Here is an 11,319-nt window from a genome sequence, read left to right on the forward strand (position 1 = left end):
ATTTTTCAACATCAGCATCTTGATACTTTTTTTAAATTATATGCTCGATTTCCAGCTGATGCTTAAACGCGCTCATAAAACTCGGCTTGTCTGATTGTACTCGCACAGTCCGTTCCTGTCAGAAAACAAACTAGTGAATCCAGCAATGAACAAGGTACACGTTGATGTGAAACATTTAGAGTCGTTTGGAATATTCTGGGAGTGAGATGAATAAATGTTTGTGCCGTCTGTGGATTTATTTCATCTGTGGTGAGGTGTGCACATGTATATTCATAAGTTAAAAAAAAAAACATTCTGTTCCAATGACCGCAGCTCTCCTGAGATCATTACAAAAAGGCACTTGCATAAATATACATGACAGTTCACTAAACGCGTAAAGCAGACCTCAATTCTGGCATTTAAGCAGATCCTACTGTATCATTACTGCTAAATCCAGCCACTAGCGTGTGATGCTACATACTGTATCTGCAGGTATAAATGGAGATTTAAGAACAGGCTTTGAGATATGCAAGTTAAATATTGTTTATACCAACAATAGAAAGTTATGATACAGAAAGTCAGATTTGAGAGGGGAAACACAAGCTCTGATCCAAAACCTAGCGAGCAGCCATAGTGCCTACACCCTACATAGGTACAGTAGCTACCTTCTAAGGCAGCATCCTAGGTAAATTATAATGTCATAAAATATATAGATATATAGAAGCTCTATATATGCAGAAGCTGTCATACAAATATGAAATTTGTAATAATTTTTAATATGACACAAGAGAAACTTCAATACTATATTTAATTGTCTCTTCAACTTCAGCACTTTTATGTCCCAGGGGTTGATTTTCAATAGCTTTTTTGTTATATGACAGTCCCAATATAACTGACTCAGAAGCATTTTTCTTTTGCTAATGTCATTTACAGTATGTCTATAGTAATTGTGTGAAAATATACTGTATCAGTTTTTCAAAAGCTACAACTGTCCCATATTTGTGATGACACTTCAACTACATCAATTTTGCCTATTTTTTAATCAAAAATTAGTGTTCTTGGTTACTAAGGGGACAACAGTGTCAGTCAAGTGCTTGAGGTGAAATGAGACGTGTTACAAAATAAAGGGGGCAAAAACAAGGTAAACCACTTGTGAGCAGAATGATTTTGTTTCTGTGCCCAATGTCCGATAGACCTGTAATTTTGTCAAATTATCCAAAAAGTGTGTTGTATTTATCTCTGATACATAAAATGCTAGCTACAAATTTAGGCTTGGCAAAACAAGAGTGTTATTTTATTCCAAATGTCAAAATGTCCTTCCCATCCATGTCATTAAACATAATACATAATTTGAGATGTGCTGGAAATGACAGTCTGGTGGAAACATTAAATTTTTCAGAAAAAAAGAGACCTTGTAAATGGATTAATTAAGTGTTATTTTCTAAAAGTCCACAAGGTCAAAAGAGCACATAGTTAAAGAAACATTCAACACTGTTTGAATATTTGGGGTGAGTACGATTTTTTCTTATTGAAAGAAATTAATGCTTTTATTCAGCAAAGATGCATTAAATGGATCAACATTGATAAGAAGAAATGCTTCATGAGCAACAAATCAACATAGAATGAATTCTGAAGGATTACTGATTTGATGAAATACATAAGAGGTTTCTTTAAAAAAAATCTTACCAACCCGAAACTTTTGAACGGTAGTCTATATAGACTTTTTTAACTTAAAAAAAAAAAACATTTTCATTATTAAATAATTTTATATGCACATTTATAATGAACCTTGTTTCACTTGTGGTCTTGGATTTGTTCACTGAATTTTCTGCAATGCATTATATAACTGCAACCTCTTTAAAGACTACCTGCTGCCTTTGGTGAAAACGAGGCGTTTTAAGCCTTTTCGACCAGGCTTTGTGTTGGAAACGTTCATAAAATGCTTTTCAATGCACACTAGGTTTTGGAAAAGAGCAACAGTATGCAATATTATGCATAAAACATATATACAGTACAAACACTATTTCCCACAGTGAAGATGAAACCCATCAGAAGCAGGACTCGGGCACAGGTCTCTGTCTGCCAAGTGAAGTGCTTCTGTATCTGATTTTCTGTAGTGTTGCATAGGAGGATTTATCTACCGCAGGTCCTTTATGGGGGGCCGGCACCAATGGACCGTTTCTTTGGAGAGACAACGTCCTCTTCAAAGTCATATCTAGCCTGCTCTGAATATTGGATGAGCTGTGTTTTATATCAGCTGAGCTTGAACAAACCTGGTTTTCTCTGCTGTTAACTGCATTACTGGTGCTCTTGTGAGCAGTGCCGGTTTTCCTCACCTCAATGCCCTTTCCATTTAGAGTCCCGTTGGATAGTGACAGTTTGGTCAAGCTCTTGCTGGAAAACGTTTTCCCGTGAACCACCTCATCCTGCAATTGGGTGGTACTGATGATGGCGCCGTCTTTGCTCCTGTTTTCCCCTGTGGCCGTCTGCGTCTGGCTGGGATGAGTCCTGTTAGTCGCAGCCGGCTGGTTTCGTAGCCGTTTTAACGTGGAGTCTCTGGAATAAGATGCACTGTTGCCAGTACCAATGGAAAGTGCACTAGGGGAACCTTGAAGCGACTTACTGACTTGAGTCCTTTCGTGCTCCTGCCTGCTTTTTGAACTGTTTTTGGCCAACGAGCCATCGGATGTGATGCCGTTGAGCTCCGCTGCTGGTCTGCTCTGGCCTTCGGGCAGTCTGGGGGAATCTGGACCTTGATAGCTACATCGCTCCACACTACTGCTACAGCTTGGGTAACTCAGAGAATCGTCCTCACGAATCTGGGCTTTGACCTGTGAAGGACTAGCCACGATACTTACTATTGGCTCCTTGGTGCATCGAGGCCGCCGGCCGGACTCAAGGTACTCCACCAGCTCGCCGTTTCCGGGTTGTGGAGCGATGCTGGAGGGCTTTCTGCGGTCCTTGGAAGCAAATGACCAGCGCAGTGGAAGAACTTTGCTTGGGCCCGTCTTGGATTTGGAGTGGTAGCGCATACTCATACTGTGGCCCCGGACACTTCGTGCAAATGGTGTCGGCTCAACTACATCTAAAAGCAAAAGATGGAGGACTTAACAAAGATTAAGAAATACTGTAACAATTGTACTGTTCATTGTTATTTAATGTTAGTTAATGCATTATCTGAAGTTAACTAATGGGACCTTATTGTACAAGTGTTACCAGAAAATTTACAATATAATACATATATCTGACAATATACAATGGAGAACAAAATTAGAGAACAACCTACAATGTCCTAAATTTCAAGGTCACTGCTTAGTCCTATTTCAAGTTATCCTAACAGGAGTAGAAGGGCAGTTTTTAAGCATATTTTATAAATTAATTGTATTCTGAAGCACAGTATATATATAAAAAAAAAAACTTAAATGAGATATTTGAAAAAAATACGTGTTAATCTGGCACCTGGTGCTAATTTCCTTCATTATATGACAACCCCTATTTAACTGGCAGCATTCCTCTAATTGTTACTGTGATTGTAAGATGGCGGGTCGCTCTAAGGTGACTGAAACCCTGCGACAGGAGTTTGTCCAGATGAAGTCCAAAGGGATGACCCTTTCAGCCACTGCAAGAGAAGTTCGTCATTCCAAAACGGTGATTTCTCGAATATTGCAGCTTTACAATAGCCCCTTTTGCACAGTAATACCAGTAAATTGCCGTAAAATTACCGGAACGACTTTACAGTTAAATTAAAAAATGCGCTGTTCACACAGGTAATAAATAGCATTCTGTCTTTTTACTGGTAACGCACCATTCACACATCGTTTTCAAACTACCGGTAAATTCTGTGACATCATTAATCAGAAAAGACCTCTTAACGGCTGCGACTCCCGGAGGCTGGTTGACAGTGTAAGACAAATGCACGAGAAGACAGGCTAATGCGGGGACTCTCAGTAGGGAATCGGTTCAACACTGCAGCTGGAATTGCTTGTCAGTTCAGTGCTGAACAGGGTAAGGATTTGTCTCAATACATTTAAGAGAAATCGGACTGAAAGTACACTCTGCATTGACCAAGCCTCTCATCAGCAGAAAGAATCAAAAGGCTAGACTAACCTTTGTTCACTTTAGTGAGCAAGTTTAATTAATTTGGGTCCGATGGGAAACATTTTGTTCGGTGTCAAACTGGGGAAAGACTTAAGCCCAAGTGCGGAAAGAAATCAGTGAAAGTTGGAGCAGGAAGTGTCATGGTTTGGGGATGTTTTTCTGCAGCAGGTGTTGGGACTCTCAAACAGCTACATGACAGGGTCAATCCAAATGTTTATCAGAAACTCCTTCAGCAACATGCAGTACCTTCCCTGCAAGCATCTCCCAATCAGCCAGCAATTTTCATGCAGGACAATGCCCCTGTCACACACCAAAACAGGTAAAGCAGTTCCTTGAAGCTAAGAACATCGAAATAATGACAAAAAAATCTCTGGAAAATCCCTGGCGACCAAGTTATGACTAAGAAACCCACTACAGTCACCGAACTATGGAAGACACTGGAAGAAGAGTGGACAAGATCACACTAGCACAGTCTGAGAAACTGGTGATGTCCTGCGGCCGCAGATGTGCTGAAGTCATTCAAAGCAAGGGCCTCTACAATTCCTCATTTCTGACAGCTGACCCTCCAAAATTTTAGTTGTAATCTTCTTTCGTGCTACAGTGGTTACTGTTCTCTAATTTTGATCACTGTGTTTTCCTCAAAATAAAGGTTTTTCTTAAAATGCCTTGGTTATTTTGTCAAACATGTTAGTAGAACAATGGTATACCCACATATAATATACCTTCAAATTTTGATTAACAATATTTTATAAAAAAAATCAAGTATTTGTAGACTGTTCTCTAATTTTGATCTCCACTGTATTTACGATTTTATGATATTTACAATAAAACAACATTTATTGTTTGAATTTATCCATTAAATTGGAAATAAAATTAATTTGAAATCCGAGACCTTCCAATGAATTTTATAATAACAGAATTTCTCCACAAACAACCCATTGCGATTTTGGGCCGCTCGCATTACATTTGACTTACTTTTTCATAAAATTATCATTTTGTATTATTTATTATTTTTAATTTATTAAAATTATATTTCTTATTATTTACTTTTACACATTTTATTGCTAAATTCAAACAATAAATGTTGTTTTGTTGTAAGTATTGTAAAACTGTAAATATATTGAGCTACACTTTATGTTAAGGTATCCTTGTTACAGTGTAATTATATATTTAAGTACTGAGTAATATTAATTAACTACATGTACTTACTATATGGTTAGGGTTAGTATTAGGGTTTGGTTTAGGGTTACTTGCATGTAATTATGCAGAATTTATTGTTATTATAATAGTAAGTACATGTAACATGTCACAAGGACACCTTACAATAAAGTGTTACCTTATATTGCTAAATATATGTACTATTTTATAAATAAGTTACATTTTCTGGTAACACTTGTACAATAAGGTCCCATTAGTTAACTTTAGTTAATGCATTAACTAACATTAAATAACAATTAACAATACATTTGCTAAAGTATTTCTTAATCTTTGTTAATGTGAGTTAATAAAAATACAATTGCTCATTGTTAGATCAGGTCAATGACTTAATATTAACAGATAATTTTTTTAAATAATGTATGAGTAAATGTTGAAATTACCATTAACTGAGATTACTAAATGCTTTAGAAGTATTTTTCATTGTTAGTATAAGTTGACTAATGTAGTTAACCATAAATTAAACCTTATTGTAAAGTGTTACCAGTTTTCCTTAACCTGTCAGTGATTATGTAATGTATATTTATTTAAATAAAACTCCTAATTCAGTATAAAAAAAACCCTGAAAAAATTTGCACTTAAAAAAATGTAATCATTACTTAAACATAATTATATCACTAGAAAGGCAGATACTTTACTTTTTCCATTCAGTGTGCAAAACAACTTGAGTCAAAATGATTTAAAATCATGGAGCAGGTCACATATGACTTTCATCAATTGTAAAACAGAAATAATTATTGTTTTATTAATTGAGTGCCGCAGCCGTGACGTCAAAACCTGGACAACTAATTTGCCACTGTTTCCCTCAAGAGTTTCCTATAGGTTTTCTTAATAGGTTTTTCAATTAACGAGTAAAGCAAGGTCTGTGGTAAAAATAAATTGATGACACTTGGATGTTTTTCTTAAGGGAATCTTGAGGGAACCCATGACAAATTGGTCTTCTGGGTTTTGACGTCACGGCTGCAGCACTCAATTAAAACAATAATTAGTGTCTGTTTTACAATTGATGGAAGACATAGAAGTAGCAGATGTAAAGCAAGAATGCACTGACTGTTGTCTTCATTTTGAGGCTCATGGACGATAGGAAGGTGTTGTGTTTGGGGCTCAGGTGCTGAAGATGAACTGGACAGCTTGCTGGTTGAATTTGAAATTCGGTTGTCTGCATTCAGTCGGATGAGCCAGTGGTCTGATGTAGAGGAGCTGGAGGAACCTGGGGGTCAAAAGTAGCTTACTTAGTCAACTTTGCGCCACTCATGCAAGTCAAAACACTGTTGGCTTTTTCTGATAACAGACTGAAATGCACATGTAGCTGAATGATAGCTTTTTGGAAATAAGTAAACAGACTTATTTCGTGGTTTATGGTGAAGGATTTTGCGCTAAAGTGCATGAAAATACCAGGGACCTGTTTTCACTTTGCTCTAGCCTTTGTATCTGAGGCTCGTCTCCATTAAACACTCATGAAGATGAGATGGAATGGATCCAAACAAGTATTACGGTGCGCATACAAATGATCACAAGATGCTGGCGGACAGCTGGTGCAACAACCTTACAAAACAGACTTGAGTTACAGACCTTGGGAAAATTGCAGCATATGAAAATGTCTCAAAAGGGTGGAAAGAAGAAGAGATGCATTGAGACATGACCTTTCAGAGATGTATTTTTTATTCTAACATTCATATTAATGTGACTGGCACATGCTTTGAGGTGGGAAGAATGTGTGTGTTGCTGTTTTTTAAGTCTCTTACGCTCATCAAGGCTGCATTCATTTAATCACAAATATAGTAAAATTGGCAGCATCATTACTCCAGTCTTCAGTGTAACATGATCCTTCAGAAATCCTTCTAATATGCTGATTTGCTGCTCAAGAAACATTTATTATTATTATTATTATGCTGTTCTGCTTAATATTTTGTGGAAACGATGATAAATTGTGTTTTTCAGGATTCTTTAATAAATGTAGTAAAACATTAATTGAACTTAATAAAAGTTTAAAAGAACAGTATTTATTTGAAACTGCATTCTTTTGTTACATGTAATGTCTTTACTGTTACTTTAATGCATACTGACCCCAAAAAAGTGCAATTCTGTCATCATTTATTCACTCTCATGTCTTTCAAGCCTGTATGACTTTCTTCTGTGAAACACAAAATAAAATAAAAGGTATTTTGAAATGTCTCAGTGTCTCAATCCACACAAAGAAAGTCAGTGGGGTCCAGTGTTGTTTTGACCCCAATCTTCTTCAAAATATCTTGTTTTGTGTCCTGCAGAAAGTCGTTTTGAAATGATATGACAGTTTTCATTTTCTTGGGCAAACTAACCCCCTAAAGTCAGCTATGGAAAAGGGGCCAGCGTGTTGGATCAGACTCAGACAACAGCTCTCACATACAGTGCCGTGAAAAAGTTTTTGATACCATATACTACTGTTTAAACATTTAGGGTCAGTAAGACCTGTAAAAAAAAAAAAATAAAAAAATAATACTTTCATTCAGCAAGGATGCATTAATTTTTTTACATTAAAGACATTAGTAATGTTGTATTATAATGTAAAATTTCTATTTCTTTTCAACTTTCTATTCATTGAAGAATCCTGAATAATGTATCACGGTTTCCACAAAAATTATAAGGCAGCAAAAATCGTTTTCGACATTGATAATAATAACAAATCATCATATTAGAATGACTTCTGAAGGATCATGTGACACTGAAGACTGGAGTAATGATGCTGAAAATTCAGCTTTGCATCACAGGAATAAATCACATTTTAAATATTTTAAAATAGAAAACAGTTGTTTTAGATTGAAACAATATTTCACAATTTTACATTTTTTTTCTGTATTTTTGATGAAACAAATGCAGCCTTGGTCAGCATAAGAGGCTTCTTTCAAAAACATTAAAAATCTTACTAAACCTAAATTTTTTAATGGTAGTGTTTGTGTCCACTGGTGTAGAAGAAACTCACTCAAATCACTGTAAGACGTGTAAAATGTAAGCATGTACAAAGCTGCTACGACTGTGCCAAACATTTTAAACCCAGCCATAACCTAGCTACAGAGAAAGTGTGCAAAGTGCATTGAAACCTGATTTTATCTAGCAATATGGAAGAATGACATTTAAGCACTGAATGCACCAGCACTACAGGCAGATTTAAAAAAGGTTAGACGTCAATACATTCATCTCACATCTATTCACTGGCATGCAGCGCTTTTACCTTTAATTTGCATAAAGTTGAAAATTGCTCGACTTTTTGATGTGTGAGCCTGCCGCTCACCTCACGTAGAGAATGAATTGAAAACGCCTGCTCAGCTTGCTTCAGTGGACACATACAGTCATCACAATAATTTCTTTAGGCTATATAACTTTAATCTTGTTACTTGGGATATGATTGTGTAGATGTGATTTGTTAAAGTATCATATAATGTAACTTCAGTGGTGTGGAGAGGGAAAGGGGTTGAGCAGGAAGGCAAACAGCAGCAGAGATGCAGGAGCATAAAGGGAAAGTGAGAAAACTTTGTCAGATTGTGTGTGTGTGTACTGGTATATATGGTTTATGAGGACACCAATGTGTATAATGACATGGGTACTACAACTTAAACATGGTTTATGAGGACACTTCCTGTGTCCCCATAAAACAAAAGGCTTAAAAAACATACAAAACGGTGTTTTATGAAATTCAAAAATTGCCAGTAGTTTTCTGTAAGGGGTAGGTTTAGGTGTAGGGCGATAGAAAATACAGTTTGTACAATATAAAAACCATTACGCCTATGGAGAGTTCCCGTAAACCACAAATGCAAGTATGTGTGTGTGTGTGTGTGTGTGAAATTTGTCTCCAGTCCCTTGTGACAAGCAGCTCAAAGCCATGTCTGTGCCTAATCAGCACCTTGTTCTTTCTGGAAATGTTTTGTTCTTGTTCCAGCAGCAAGGTTACGTTGTGGCTATGCTGTGATCAGGCAGACTTTGGACTAGTGCTGAATACATATCATTTCATTTGTGTCATTTCTGTGTTTATATTTGGATTCTGAAGATGTGGCTCTCATAGAGAAGGTGAAGAGAGCTGCAAGTGTAGAAAAGCTCTTGGAGCCACCCAGAGGTTGAATGTGACTTTGCCATTTGACATTGCTGCATATACACTAGTGTTCAAAGGTATGGGGTTGGTAATATTTTTTTTAATGTTTTTGAAGTTTATTATGCTTATTATTTGATCAATGCAGTAAAACATTAATGTTGTGAAATATTAGCTCTAAACATTTCTGCCACAAAGAGAAAAAAAGTAAAAGTAAAAAAAAAAAAAAAAATTGCACTTCAAAGGGTGGGGGTAGATAATCACTTTATTGGGGTGTTGGGGTGTAGACATTATTGGGATGTAGGGGGTCTGGATAGAGGTAGTACCTTTGCTGTCCGGCAGCTGCACCCTATCTGATAGGTGTGGATGGGCAACACTGGTCCTCACCCATCTCCTAAATCTCTCACGTGCTGGCTCCACATGCCACACCCTGGCAAACCGCCTCAGCTGGCGGGCTAAAGGAGATCCTGGACTGATCCAACGGCCGAGTGTGGGGGAGTAAACCCCCAAATCAGGAGTGGAGCCCCGAAGGCAGACAGATGCCTGTATTCACGCACTGTTTCGGCAGCTCCTGCAGCCAAGCTGGTGCCAAATGTACTGCTCTGCATTCCTTTGGACTACATCGGTGAGGCCGAGAGGGGGATCTCGACGACTGGGCATCCCACGATCTCCATACACTCCGCCCAGGCTTGCTTCACCCCAAGCGGATCCACAACTCCAAGCAGAAAGGACGGCTACGTATTAACACAGCCCTGACATCAGTCCCAGAAGTTTGCACACGCTTTGCCAGTGCCATTGAAGTGGCCCTCAAGGACTGCCCAGACAACAGCGCTGAAGAGAGATGGAGCCACATCAGTGATGCCATCTACAACTCGGCCATGGCAACCTTCGGCAAGAGGGAGAAGAAAAACCCAGACTGGTTTGAAGCAGGAATAACCGAAATTGAGCCAGCCATCACAGCCAAACATACAGTGCTCCTACACTCTGCTCCTCAGCTGAGTCAAAGGACACATTTTATGAAGAGCTTGAGACCACTATCAAAGAGATTCCTACCACAGAACACCTGTTCCTACTTGGGGACTTCAACGCCCGGATCAGAGCCGATCACAACTCCTGGCCCCGTTGTATCGGCCATTTTGGCATTGGCAAGCTTAACGAAAATGGACAGAGACTGTTAGAACTTTGTTCATACCATGACCTGTGCATCTCAAACACGTTCTTCTCAACCAAACCCTGCCATCGAGTGTCCTGGCGACACCCCAGATCCTGTCACTGGCACCAGCTGGATCTTGTCATTACCAGAAGACCCCTGCTGAAGCCAGCCATCACAGCCAAACGTACAGCTCTGCTAGACTACAAGCGCGAGCCTTCAGAGAAGGCATTAGCTGCACTCCGGAAGGCCAGAAATGACGCCCAGCGGATTGCCAGGAAATGTGCCAATGATTATTGGCTGAACCTCTGTCAGAGCATTCAGCTCTCCGCAGACTGTGGGAACATCCGCGCCATGTATGAGGGCATGAAGAAAGCATTTGGCCCAAGCACCATCAAGATCGCTCCCCTTAAGTCCGCTACAGGTGATGTCATCACAGACAGGTAAGCAGATGGAGAGATGGGCGGAGCACTACCAGCAGCTATACTCGAGGGAGAACGTCGTCACTGACACTGCAATGGAGAGCACCACCCCCTTGCCCGAGATGGAGGAACTTGATGCTCTGCCCACTGTAGACGAGCTCAGCAAGGCCATTGACTCTTTAGCATGTGGCAAAGCTCCAGGCAGTGACAGCATTCCCCCAGAGGTCATCAAGGCTGGCAAGAAGAGTGTCCTCCTCGACCACCTTCATGAACTCTTACTTCAGTGTTGGGAGGAGGGAACAGTTCCTCAGGACATGCGAGCCGCCAACATCATCACGCTTTACAAGAACAAAGGAGACCGTAGTGACTGTAACAACTACCGCGGCATCTCCTTG

General features: G+C 39.0%; 1 protein-coding gene across 1 annotated transcript in view; it reads right to left on the reverse strand.

The window, feature by feature from the left end:
• Positions 1–1,788: 1,788 nt before the first annotated feature.
• The window catches only part of LOC107672694 (ubiquitin carboxyl-terminal hydrolase 43-like), an 85,499-nt gene continuing 75,968 nt past the window's right edge, over positions 1,789–11,319 (reverse strand). The window contains exons 14-15 of the mRNA XM_016466002.1: positions 6,344–6,502; positions 1,789–3,064 (exon numbers count right to left, since the gene is read on the reverse strand). Of these exons, the coding sequence (XP_016321488.1) occupies positions 2,028–3,064; positions 6,344–6,502 (1,196 nt within the window). The 3' untranslated portion in view covers positions 1,789–2,027. The remainder of the gene's footprint in view (positions 3,065–6,343; positions 6,503–11,319) is intronic.

This window comes from Sinocyclocheilus anshuiensis, unplaced genomic scaffold (genome assembly GCF_001515605.1).
Source record: "Sinocyclocheilus anshuiensis isolate Anshui unplaced genomic scaffold, SAMN03320099.WGS_v1.1 scaffold504, whole genome shotgun sequence".
Taxonomy (NCBI): domain Eukaryota; kingdom Metazoa; phylum Chordata; class Actinopteri; order Cypriniformes; family Cyprinidae; genus Sinocyclocheilus; species Sinocyclocheilus anshuiensis.